This window comes from Rhinatrema bivittatum, chromosome 4 (genome assembly GCF_901001135.1).
Source record: "Rhinatrema bivittatum chromosome 4, aRhiBiv1.1, whole genome shotgun sequence".
Classification (NCBI taxonomy): Eukaryota; Metazoa; Chordata; class Amphibia; order Gymnophiona; family Rhinatrematidae; genus Rhinatrema; species Rhinatrema bivittatum.
Window position 1 is genome coordinate 229,630,303 of NC_042618.1, and position 13,967 is coordinate 229,644,269.

The 13,967-nt window shown below is 42.3% G+C and overlaps 1 protein-coding gene across 2 annotated transcripts in view; it reads right to left on the bottom strand.

Annotated features, from left to right (window-relative positions):
* BCL2L13 (BCL2 like 13) overlaps window positions 1-13,967 on the bottom strand; it is a 103,993-nt gene that overhangs the window by 74,433 nt on the left and 15,593 nt on the right. For both annotated transcript variants that reach the window (XM_029599845.1, XM_029599846.1), the window contains exons 3-4: window positions 5,923-6,021; window positions 4,930-5,086 (exon numbers count right to left, since the gene is read on the bottom strand). In XM_029599845.1, the coding sequence (XP_029455705.1) occupies window positions 4,930-5,086; window positions 5,923-6,021 (256 nt within the window). The remainder of the gene's footprint in view (window positions 1-4,929; window positions 5,087-5,922; window positions 6,022-13,967) is intronic.

A 13,967-nucleotide genomic window follows, 5' to 3' on the forward strand; every position in this document is an offset into this window, starting at 1 on the left:
TGTGACAATGGTGAATGTAATAGATCAAACTGACAAACTAGAGAGTAATAAATCACCAGGACCAGATGGTATCTACCCCAGAGCCCTGAAAAAACTCAAACATGAAATTGAAAACCTGTTACTAGTAATTTGTAATCTATCATTTAAAAAAGCCATGCTACCTGAAGACGTGCAAGTAGCTAATATGATGGCGATTTTTAAAAAGGGCTCCAGAGATGATCAGGGAAACTACAGACCAGTGGAGCCTGATGTCAGTGCTGGGCAAAATATTAGAAGTTATTCTTATAAACAAAATTGCTGGCCATATAGACAAATATGGCATAATGGGGAATCAACATGGTTTTAACAAAGGAAGCATAAAGGTGAGCCGGTTAACAGTATATTTGGATTTTTAGAAGGCATTTGACAAAGTTCCTCATGAAAGACTCCTCAGGAAATTGAAAAGTCATGGGATAGGAGGCAGTGTCCTATTGCAGACTGGTAACTGGTTAAAAAACAGAAAACATAGGGTAGGATTAAAGGGTCAGTTTTCCAAATGGCGAAATGTCATTAACGGAGTACCAACAGGATCTGTACTGGGACCTGTGCTGTTTAATTTACTCATAAATGATCTAAAAAAAGGAGACAATGAGTGATGGATCAAATTTATAAAATACCACAAAATTATTCAAACAAGAATTTGCATATTGGGTCAATTGGTAAACAGTACAGCAGCAGATTGCAAGGCCCTTGTGAGGCTAGGAGACTGGGCATCTGAATGGCAGGGGATAAACAAAACATCAGATGATGTCGGGGACTTAATTATCAATATGTACATTATTTCTTTTCTGCTGAGTTTTTTTTAAGTGCAACTTAAAAATATACAAAAAGAGGTGGATGATAGAGAAGACAGGGCAAGGGATACAAATATCTAATACCGTCTGGCTTGGTGACACCTCACTTCATAGCACATGCTGAGACTTTCAGGTGCTTGAGGGTGAAATAGGTTTCATGTTTCCTCTCTTTTCTTGTATTGCAACTGGGAGCCAATCGGCTAGGTTTTGAAAGATTAAATTTAAAATGTTTAAAAAATACTTGTGCCTCCTAAGCACTCACAGGCCTTCTTATTCTTCTCTTAGGCAACAGGAAGTTCAATTAAAGGAGAAAGCTGTTTTATAAAGAAAATACATTGAGTTTCTAGTCTCCCTTCTCATACTGCCCCAAAAAATGCATTTACCAAGCTTCTGAGACCAAGAAAGGTTCAGGGAGCTAGCAGACTAGTTTTCATGCCATTTCTTTCAAGAAGGAAGATGCCTAATCCTTTGTTGTGTATGAAAATATAGACCAGGGGTTGCTAACTCTGGTCCTCAACAGCCACAAACAGGCCTGGTTTTCAGGACATCTACGATGAATATGAGATAAATGTGCATACAATGGAGGCAGTGTCTGCAAATCTCTCTCATGCATATTCATGGTGGATATCCTGAAAACCAGGCCTGTTTGTGGCTCTCCAGGATGGGAGTTGGCCACCCCTCATATAAAAATGGCACAAAATCCTTGAAATACAAGTAAGCTTTCCCACTCTACTAGGTACTGCATTCCTTTCTCAATCCTCAAATGGACTGAAAACATTTCTTTTTTTTTTTAAACATTTTTCATTATCAGAACAAACAGGATGCAGAAACACTATAAGATCCGTAAGATAAAGGGAACTCAAATACAAGATACAGTATACAAGATACAAAATGCGCCATACGAAGATGCGCTACGGATAATATAACATACAGAAATAGAAAGCATCTGTCTGCCCCAACACAGATTTTATAAACAGTAAATCCAGCAAATAATGAATGATGATGAAATACCCCCACCCCCACTCTCCCAACTCCTGCTGACAGCTAGAGCAAAACAAGGTATTAAACAATTAACATGAACATTGGCAAAACAAGAGAGAGGAGTAGAAAGAATCAAAGAATGAGCCCCTCAACTACTGTCCCGCATTGTAAGGTATTCAAGAGTGAATTGAACTGGTCACCTCTGCTCTGCTAGCCAAGTCTGATATGGAGACCAGATCCTGAGGAAGGCTGGCAGACGATCATGATGAGTAGCTGTCAGACGAGCCATTTGAAACAGAAAATGTAATCTATGTTGCATCATGGCTAGACTAGGTGCTGTGCTATCTTTCCAATGTTGAGCCAAAATTAACCTTGCTGCAATAAAGAGTTGCTGTACAAAAACACTGTAGATGTCTTTATTTAGATTGTCCAGAGATAGATTCAACAGCACATGCCATGGCTCTGCCTTAACATCCAATTTGAGAAGAGAAGAAACCCAAGACAGGACTGAAGACCAATAGACTTGTATTTACGGGCACTGCCACCACATATGATAGTACGTGCTCACCGCTCCACACGCTCTCCAACATTGGTCCGAAGACCTTGGAGCAAATTTGTGGACCTGACTTGGAGGATAGTGCCATCTGTATAGTAGTTTGTAACAATTTTCTTGTATATTTGCCGAGATGGAGCACTTATGTGCCGCAATATATATCAAATCCCAGTCCTTCTCAGATAATTGTTGAGCGAAATCGGCAACCCACACTTTTTGCTGTCGAAAAGGAGTTGTGTCTTTACCGCTTAATAAAACATATTTTTGATATGACACCTCTGACAAATTGAGCATTAATACATACAGTCTCAAACATTGTAGTAGTTAATCGGAGATCGCATCCTCTGGACCTCCGTTTAATAGCATGATACACACTAGCATACAGTAAGAAGTCCACCTGCGCTAAGTGAAATCGAGTACCTACTTCCTCCCTGGTCATAAGAGTCTTGCTTTAGAATATCCTTTATGCGTGGGACACCAGCTCTCTGCCATTGCAACACCGGGCCTTCCCGTGGAGCATACGGGATAAGTGCATTACTGAATAGATGGGTTAGCAGTGTGAACTGTGCTGGGCCTATTAAGGCTGTTCTCCAACGAGACCACACCTGCAGGGTAGTTTCTAGAGCATAAGGCATATAGACGATCCCTTTCCAGGTGGACCTAGGTTGCCAAGAAAGGGCAGATAAGGGTAAGGACCTAAAAAAGGATTGTTCAAATAGGGCCCATTGAGGTAAGACAGAAGATTTATGCAGAATTACTAGGGCTCGAAGTTGTGCCGCTCCAAAGTACTTTTCTAAATCTGGTAAACTTAGTCCCCCCCTGACCTTTGGTAGATATAGGGTCGTTCTACTAACCCTGGGCGGGCATTTCCTCAGGACTGAAAACATTTCTGCATTTAATTTACCAATTTATTTTTCCTCCCTCTAAAATAGCTCTAGAGCATTTCCAAGTAGCCCCTACTTCTTGTCTTTCCTTCCTGATTTTGATCAAATGCCAGCCACTGCCGATTGTCTAGCTGAAAGTTAGCAGCCTGAGCTTTCACTATGCCATGGTGTATTAAAATTATTTTAGGCAGTTTGCTTCCCAGAAGATTATTGTACGCAAAGGTGGTGTTTATAGTGGATAAAAACAATCGCCAATAATTGATAAATGTGGATCAATATATGTATACTGCACATAGCTTAAGCATAAGGATCGTTAAGGCCTGAAACTGGAGTGTGCTGTCTGTTTTTTGTTTTTGTTTTTTTCTACACTGCATGGTACTAATGAGCTAAAGATAAAGCAGGAGATTGTTCTTCCTAACATTTGTTTTTCTAAGATATAAGGCAGTAACAGGATCTTTAATTAGCAATAGCTTAAGGAGCTATAGCTGGCTATTGTCAGAGTTATGAGTGAAAATCAGAACACTTAACACTTGCAGATGCTGATTAAAGCTAGAAAATAAGAATATAAGGAACTGCAAGTGACAGTGTTTTTTGGATGAGCCACAGACAAAGAGTGTATAGCTGGTTTGTGGGGTCCCCGAGCTTGTAGTCTTTCGTTTTCGAAAATATACTATCTCATAGAAAGGAAGATCTATGAGGAAAGTATTTCCTGTATAGATTCTTTTCTTTATTTCTATCTGTTATTATAAGCTTATTTGCCTTGATTAATCTATGTAATGCTTATGGTGATGCTGTTTGTTTTTACCGATTCATTTTGATATTGTTTACCTTTGCATTTACACAATTTTCTACCATTTTTACTATATTTAGTAAACTAAGTTTTGCTCTGAGAAGATTGTGTGAGTGTGTTCTGTGGTGTAATATAACCCCCATTCAGGCCAGCGCTTACACATAGCGCCCTGCCAGTACAGACAGCTCAGGTAGAGAGCACTCTGATGAAATCCAGTTTTTATCTAATTCATTCTGGTATCAATGTAACAGATACAGACTGGACTTTGTTGGGTTGCAGGAAAAAAAACAAAAAACCTGATTATCTCTCTAGGAACACAAGCATGACCTCCAGAAAATGCTGCCTTCAGTTCTGAGTACTATAAACCCATAAATAACACTTTCAAGCTGAAGCAAATTTCAACTGTAACCCTTCTAGTATCACAGTTCCCAAATCTATCGTCAGGTGTTCCCAGCCAAATCAGATTTTCAGGACATCCACAAGAAATATGCGTGAACCTATTGCTCTTATAAATCTAATAGCACTCTCGATATAAAAGTCACTTTGTAAAAGTATGACACTTGTCTTTCCTACACAAAAGGCTCTTCTCAAGCCTTCAGGTCACACCTGCTCTATTTACTGGGTCAAAGTCATGTTAACACACTGAATTACTGAGGAACTTAAAAAGTGATAAGGACATTGAACAAGGACATTCTACTGTCTGATGACATCAGTTTAAAAGAAAGTCAGCTTGAATCAAACTGCCTTTTGTGCCTTTTTTTTTCCTATATTTATTCTGAAGTTCAGTGTACTACCATGAATCAATAAACACTTTAAGGACAGTAGTCTGTTAGGTACAAAAGATTTGGGGCAATAGGAGCAGCTGCTTTAAAATGCACATTGACTCACTTGGTGAGAAGGCTCTGTAGGCCTTTGTCCAGCTGTTCCTTGAGCTCCACAGACACCCTCTCTCCAAACTGAGCCAGGCAGTCTTCTATCGAGCTCTCTGGACTGGCGGGACTGAAGACTGGGGACGTATGACAGTCAAAGCCTGTGCTGGAAAAGGCTGAGGACAAAGATCAGAAGACATTTAGAAGCCAAAGCTCCGCACACACACACCCTTCTCGTTAACTGAAGCAGCTGCTTCCTGCACCAGGAGAGAGTCCTTGTGGGATAATAAACAGCTAATTAAGTTACATGTGCATGAAAGGAAGGGCCAGGCTCAGACACTGTGGCCCAAATGAACAGCAGCTTTAGGAACTAAATTCCATCTTGTTCTCGCTCTGTAAACCTCTGTGCACAGGCAAAAGGACTCGGCATTTCCCACAAATTATTGAAATGCGGCAAACTTGTAAGACAGCTGGCTTGCCCAAGGTGGATTAGGATGCAAAGCAAGTACGAGACCATAAAGGTTGGTTTCCATCCAACAGTCATCCTGCTTCTGAAGCCCACCTGGTATTTTTGTGCTTTCTTCCAAATATCTCGGCCATGATGGTGAGCGATAACTGGTGGTTCTCTTACTGGACCTCACCAAAGCTCTAAATTGCTGCTTATTTATGGCAAAATCATTAAAGCAGAACTTCATACTTAGATGAAGCTGCTTTAATGCTATTCATATCCACCACAATTTGCTTTGCCATTAGTGCTCTCTCTCTCTATATATATATGGATGATGCTGAGATGTCCTAGTAAACTTGCTTTCACTACAGGCACACATACACTACTCCCTTTTACTAGGCATCCAAGTGTAAAGCAGAATAGCTCTGAGACCTTTTAAACTTTATAGCAATAGGCCTCATAAATGGAACAATCTTCGGAAAGTATTCTCGTGAACTTAACAAGAGCTGCTTTCAAGGAACCAGAGGATAATCCACTGCACGAGTACCAAATGTGTAAACCAACCTTCCGAAATCTCATCTTCAAGTCGTTTTAGCTCCTCGTCAATTTCAGCCTTAACTTTCTCTAGCACCTCCTTTTCCAGAGGGGTGGGAATCGGGAGGGCTATGGAAACACAAAAAACACACTTTGTAAGTGATACAAGCCCCCTCAAAGTAAACACTTCCCAGAAATCCCAGACCTCCAGCCATCCTTGTGAACTCCTTCTGAGTGTTTTCCCCGTATATAAACCAATACTCCAGATATAAGGCAAGCAATAAAATTCTTTATTGATAGCTCTTCAGAGTATGGGAAGGTGGACTGGCACCCCAGGTAGATTGGGTATGCCTCATGATCCTCCTTCCCTGAATGCTTATCATAGCTGTGTTCATATACATTTTTCTTTATGCTCTTTTACCATTTTTAACCTTTCCGACTTGTGTCATTAGGCCTCAGCCGAATTCCCCTACCACCCCATCCTTTCCAAACATAACTGTCTTTCTTTTTCCATAGACGTGCCAATTCTGTTCAATTTGCTGCAGTGCCTTGCAGTCAAACATCATGGGTCATGCCATCTGAAACTTGCTGCACTTTTTGTTCATTCCTAGCTGCTTCTCCCTGCCATAAACAGTCTCACAGACGTTAAAATGTGTTTATTTATCGCTGTTTCTTGACAGAATATACACTTCCACACTCCCAACATCTACCTGTATCTAATGCCACTGCTTGCCATATGTATTATATTAAAAGCTCTCAGTGCAAGCTCTAGCAAACCCTCATGTTCCTCTTCTGTATTCTCTGGTCCTTGTACTTCCATAATTTACCACTCTATACTATATTTACCACATCCAGTTCTTTTTTTTCCTGTTTCTCCCTCATTGGCACCTGCATTAGAGAAATTAGGGACCTGCTTATTCAGGATTAAGGAATGGCTGTCCTGTAACATGCTTGCCCTGAACATCAAGAAACTGTTATCCAGGACTGAAATGGTTACTGGCCCTGTAGAGTTTCTGTTTGATGGACATGCTATACCTATTCGATCAAAGGCTCGTGACCTGGGGGTAATTAGACTCCTCTCTTTCCATGAAATCCCATATTGATTCTTTAGTCCAGTCATCCTACTACAAGCTGCGGCTACTGCATTCTCTAAAGCCCTCCTTATCTCACTCATATTTTCGTACTGTAACACAATCATTTATTCTGTCTTTACTGGACTACTGCAATGTTCTATTCTTGGGGCTCCTCGAAACCTATTTACGGATACTCCAATATATACAGAATTCTGAAGCATGTCTCATTTCAGGTACCAGAATGCGTGACCATCTTTCTCTGTCTCTAGCCAGCCTTCACTGGCTTCCAATTGCCTGGTGGGTGAAGTTTAAAGTTCTCCTTTTGATGTTTAAAACTCTCCACAATCTGGCCCTCTCCAGCCATTGTCTTTTATAAGCAGACACTGCCTCCGCGCCTCATCACAGCATTTGGTTGAGATTCCATTGCCTGATTAGCAACCTCTCACAAGCGGATTTTTTGTATCGCAAGTCCTGCTCTCTGGAACGGCCTTCATGCAGCTATTAGACCAGAGAGTGATCTTTCTCAGTTTGGGAAGAACTTAAAGACATATCGCTCTTCTCTAGCCTTCCCAGACCGAGTACTGCTTGATCTTGTTAAGCTATGGGGGGATTTTCCCCCAAGATATGTTTAGCAATGTTACTTTTTAGTTGTTTTGGCATGTTTATGTTTTGCGTAAGGTTTTGTTATGTTTTACTGTGTATTTGGACTACAATCTGCTGAGATTGGTGGATCAGTGGAATAGAAATTGTGGCAATAAATAAATATAGCATAGTCCCTCATTGTTCTTGTTGACATAAAGCTCTGCGAAGAAGCTACCTTGACCATGTGCAGTATACAACTCCCTATAGAATTGTTGAAATCTATGCTGTATCGTGTCTGCAGAGTCTAAGATAGAACCATCTGCCGCTTTAATCCTAGTTGTTTGATTTTGTGTGATCTGTTTTTTCAATTTACGTGCTAACAGCCTACCGGATTTATTGCCCCATTCAAAATGTTCCTGCCGCACTAGTTGTAGCTTGTATGCGACATCATTCGCTTGTAGGGCCTTCAAGGTAGTACGAGTGCTGAGTTTGTGAGATAAAGACGCCTTGTGCTGTTTCTCCAAGTCAGAGATATTGGACAGTAATGCGGTTACTTTCGCTTGGGTTGCCTTTTTTTGATAAGAAGCCTGGGATATAAACTTACCCCTGAGTACTACTTTTAAACATTCCCAAAGTAGGGTTTTGGGTAGGAATCTGTTCCATTAAATTGTTGATATTCATCTATTTCAGAACGCACTGTCGGACAAAATGCGTCATTCTCCAATAAGGAGTCGTTCAATTTCCAATACCATAACCCCGTCTGTAATTTGCGTATCTGTATAGACAGCCAAATCGGGCCGTGGTCAGACCATGTAATGGGGCCTATTCCCAGATCTCTGATGTGGAGGTTGAGCATCTTATCTATTAGAAAATAATAGATGCGGGAATAGGAGTGGTGAGGATGGGAACAGAAAGTATAATCCCGGGTGGCGATATTCCTGTGTCGCCATATATCTACCACATCCCTGTCCCTAATTAATTTTTTAAGACGTTTGCAGCCTTCAGCAGCCCCTAATCTCCCACCGGTCGAATTATCCAGGCATGGTTGGATGGTAAGATTAAAGTCACCTGCAATAACCAGATGGTTCTCCTCCACTGTGTTTAATACAGTATCCAATCTATCTAAAATCTTGTTGGGAAGTATTAGGAGCATATACATTTAGTATAGTATAGATTTCTTTATCAGTATCTAGTTGAACCAACAGGAAGCGCCCCATGGGATCCGCTACGTGTTTGAGTACTATACCCTGGAAGTCCTTGTGTAAGAGTATGCTAACACCAGTATATTTCCCTTCCTTAGGGGCTGCTGCGTGAAATTGGCAGGAATAGAGCGGCCACTGAAGTAATTGTAATATCTTTTCTGCAGATGCATTTCCTGAATAAGTATGACATCTGCCTTTGATTGCTGCGCCTCCTGCTTAAGATACTGCCTTTTTTGCAGACTATTAAGGCCCTTCACATTTAAGGACCATAATTTAATGGACATCATATTGTTGATCTAGTCGAATCCCCTCCTCTACGCCGTACCACGAGTACAGGCTGCCCCTCTTTGTTGACCACATCCCAGTGTATACAGCACCCCCAATTCAGCATTCACTCCCATCCCCATATTATATAGAAAATGTACGCTTGTGTTTATTCTCCATGCATTTCTAGTGTAATAAACTATCCATTGAATCCCTCCCTTTCCCCCATCCCTTGTGTTGCCTATATGCCTCACAGAATTGTGCTGATAGCATTCTGTGTCGGCTATGGGGGTGAAAAATCGATGACGGAGCCCACTCCCCCCCATCCCGAACTCGCCCCGCCGTCCCCTCATATAACAATTTAAATCAAACCTCATTTAAACCTATATCCTGCAACATGTCTTCGGTTGGAACCAACAAAACAGGATTCTTATCCAGAGTTTGTCCCATAACATCTTCGCTCAGAGTTCTCTCCTGAAGATCATCCCTTTCCTTTATCCTGATCGGATGTACTGTCTCCAGAGTTTCGTCTGAGCCTTTTCCCTCCATTGCGGACTCTCTGCCAACAAGGAGTCTCCGTAGGTGCAGAGGATGTCAGGCCCCCAGAGGTTGTGGTTTTCACGTGGTGACCCGCTGCTTTTAAGATGGCCACGGCTTCCGCTAAATTCTTAGCTTTAGTGGTAGTGCCATCAATAGTGATTGCAATGTCGAATGGAAATAACCAGCGGTATCGAAAGTTTTCCCTTTCTGAGCACCGCTGTGACTCCCTTGAATTCCATCCTCTTCTTTAACGTCAGTGGTGAGAGATCCGTGAAAATCTGTATATGGTGGGATTCCCATTCCCATGCAGATTGCTTTCTTGCAATTTGGTAGATTTTTTCTTTTACTGGAAATCTAGTGAAACATACTATTATGTCCCATGGTTTACTGGTGATTCTGGGGCCCAAAGATATATGGGCACGTTCCAGCTCTACCTCCGAAGTAGAGATTGATTCTGCATTATCATCTCTGTGATGTTGTAGGAGAAAAACACAATCTCTGAATTGTTGTCTCACAATCAGCATATGTCTCCGTCTCTGGTATGCCTCTGAACCTCAAATTATTACGCCTGCTTCTGTTTTCCAAATCTTCCATTTTAGCAAGCATATCATCTGAATCCTGCATGACATGTTGTACTGATTTGTGTAAACTTTCAAGTTTCTCTGATTGCGCATCTAGGTGGATGTCGCAGTCATCCACGTGTCTCCCTATATCTGCCATATCTTCTTTTTTTTTTTTTTTTTTTTTTTTTAATTTATTATTTATTTATGCAATTTAACAATTTTTCAAGAAAAATTCTTGTACAGAATCAGAAAAAAAAGGATTATATCTAGTCGGTACTATAACAACAGTATCGTCTATTTTAACCATGACAAAATAATAAAGAAAGGAGAAAAATTTCCTTTGTTTAACTGAAGAGATCCACAATAGGGAGGACGGATCTTTCCAAACCTTCAAACACAATATAGTCATAAACAATTTACAGGTAATTCCGGATTTTAACAGCACCCCTTATTTGTGTGAGGTATTAGGGATCCTTCAGGGTACATTATCTACAGCTACTGGCACCTTACCCACTAAGAACTGTGTTAACTGGGGTGGATCAAGAAAGACATAAGTATTTTGCATATATTTAACCACACACTTGCATGGGAATTTAAGGAAATATCTTGCCCCAATTAACAAGACCTGAGGTCTCAAAAGTAGAAAGGCCTTCCTTTTCTTCTGTGTCTCGCGAGACAAGTCAGGAAAGGCTCGGACCATTAATCCAAGAAATCTCTCATTTCTGTGTTTTATACTCAACCTTAAAAGTCTATCTCTATCTGACTCTAAGGCAAAAATCACAATCAAAGTTGTAGGTATAGCCATTTCAGTGTCCGATGTTTCCAGCAATGCTGTTACGTTCAGAGGTTGATCAGTTGCTAGTACTTCCATTTCTATTCCAGTTCCCTGGTTCTCTGGCGTTGTTTTAGGCTTTGGTAAATAGAATGATTTCAAAATCTTAGGGCTTTGTTCAGGTGAAATTTTTAATATTTCCAACATATATCTATTAAAAACTTCAATTGCAGATCTCACTGGTAATTGTGGAAAGTTAATATATCTAACATTCCTATTTTTTGCATAATTTTCTAAACTCTCGATCTTTTGTCCCATAATTTTATTCTCTTTTATAATCATTGCTTGTGTTTGCTGAACCGTTTTTATCTCAGTCCTGATATTTATTGATTGTTGTTCTGTCTCCATATTTGATTTTTCATACACTTCTAGCTTCTTTTCAAAACTCCTCAGTTGCTCCATTGCTGGAGTTAATTGTTGTAATATATTTGTCCGCATGTCATTAATTGCTTCCCACAAAGTTTCAAAGGAGAAAACCAGAGGTCTTACCATTGATGGTATTTCTCTCGTGGAAAAAGCAGCATCATCTGTAGCGTTTTCCCCAGATAGGGTTCCTCTACCTTCACCGCCATGCCTCTGATCGTCTTTTGGGCTAGAAGCAGCCGTCGGCAGCACTCCTGCTCCTGCTGGGAGGAATTCATGGACACTTCGGTTCAGAGTATCCTCCCCAAGGAGTGATGCGTTTCTACCGGCTGCTGGATCTGACGGTGGGGTCCTCACTGCGGGACTCAAAGGAGACATAGAGCCTGGCAAAGAGGGGAGCTCCACTTCCCCTCCCCCACTCTGCAACGGCTGGTCTCCTGCTTCTCGAGTGCTGCGCGTGACATGGGCGTCCATCGGGCCGGAGGGAGTGCTCACCGAAGGCTCAGCAGGGTAAGATGTCCTCGGTTTGCGCTTCCTTCCCATAGTAGGCAAATAGTTTCGCAGGAAAAAAGGATTTCTTTATCAATCACACGAGGACGCTCACAGCACAGCGTCTCATCCGGCAGCCATCTTGGATCCGCCTGCCATATCTTCTTTTAATTGTTCGATGGAGGATAAAAGTTCTTTTTTGTTGTCTTTCATTTCTTTTCTAAGATCCCCGAACCACCTGCGAAATTCGTCCCTCGTGGGGAGATCAGGCGCCGTCATCATTGCTCCCCCCGAATCGCGCTCCCCCTCGGGTACCTGCTCACTCGAGTCCGAGGCTCCAAGCGTGCTCCCAGGCCCCTCTTCCAGGTCGGCGATTAGAGAAAGCGAACTGCTTGAAATCCGGCCCTGGTTTTCGCTGTGCCATCTCGTCTGGTTCCGCTTTCCGTTTCGGGAGATTTGAAGTCTGTATTTTTATTTTGAAGGGCGATTTCGGCGGGTGCCAGGCTCGGGCTGCACAGGAGTTCTAGGTCAGACGGCCACCTTGCTCCGCGGCGAGAGCGCCCCCCGAAAAAAAAAAATTCTAATCTTCTTCTATAAGGAAAACTGCAATTAGGACTGCTGGGATCTGAACCCAGGATCTCCAAAAATGTGAATCTAAAGAAATAGGAGCTGAATTGCCTTGCACAATATTAGAAGGAATTATAGTCCAACAAACCACCTTAGAGCCATGGCTTTCCTGCTTACTAGTCATTTATCTTAACCACTTAGCCACTTCCTCTCCTGGTTACCTGAGGCTGGCTTGCCAGATTAACTGGCTGTGCCCACCCAAGCAAGGCACAACTCTCTCCCAAAGGGGTTCCAGCCTGAACAGGGGAGCTCATCCAGCCCCAAAATCAGTTCTACTACACTATTAACAGCAAGGCATGTTCTTCCTGTGCTCTTGTGTTACCCACCAGCTATTTCACAGCAGTGACTGTAGGCTGGAGCTTTGCTACCATGTAGGATTTCCCAAGCTCTGTTTCTGCTATTCAAGGCAGCAGAAGCTCATAATTCGTTAAGACTTACCTGCGGTGTTTTCCTTTCTCCCTCTTAGGTTTCTGCTCCACCAGGGAAATCAGAGTCCTGTTTGACCTGTTACCCCGTTCCACCAGGAAAATCAGTACCCTTGTCAGGCCTTTTGCCCTGGAAGCCCAGTCCTCAGCTCCTATTGCCAGACCCTTCAAGGTAAAAGCCACAGGGAATTCTCCACTAGTGCTTACTCCTTGGTACTGGAACTCAGACACCACTGAGTAGGTTCCCACAGGAGAGGAGGGTGAGTTGGCTCAGTAAAGTCCTTTCACAATGAAGGGCTACTTCTAAGCACTTCGGGGAAATCCCGAGACCCCAAACACCAGGCTGTCCTGGGCAGGGAAGATCATCCCCTTTGGAGAACTGTTGTCCCAGAGTATGGTAAGGAAAGCGACCCTAGGGAGGGCCATTGCCCTGGAGCCACTCCTTTCAGTTCCAATATAACTGCAGCACCAGACCATCCTTTCTGCACACCTGCTAAGGCAGAGACCTTACTGAGGAACTGAGGCAGCACTGGACCCTTATAAGCAGAAGGGACTCAATGCTGAGCTTTTGGTCTCTGCCTCCATCTGCTGGCCAGAGGATACCACCACATGTACAGACTGGTGTCACCTCACAGAGCCCCCCTCAGTCCAATATACTAGCAGAATCCAGAACCCTAGAAGGATATGTGTGACTGGTTAACCTGCTGCCCTCTGAAAAATACTACAGGTAAGCAACTTTGCTTTCTCCAAAGGCAAGCAGGTTATCAGCTAAGGGTTGCCAATAAAAAAAGAAAAACAACAAGAACTGCCAACGAGTAGAACTTTTTGTTCAAAGAGATACTTTTCTTTCTTTACATTTTTTTTTTTTTTACATTTAAAACAATGAAGGGAACTCAAAATAAAATGGGCCCTGGTGGAGGGGACAGAGTTGGATTCCACACATCAAAGAGACCCTGAAGAACGGGATGATCAAACCCACCGTCACATCAGGAATCGGTGTCCAGACAATAATGGGCTATAAATATGTGGACTGACCTCCACATCGCAGCCTTAGGAATCTCAGTGCAGGCTGACCTTAGATAGGTCACCAAATACCCTTCTAGAGTCAGATCTCC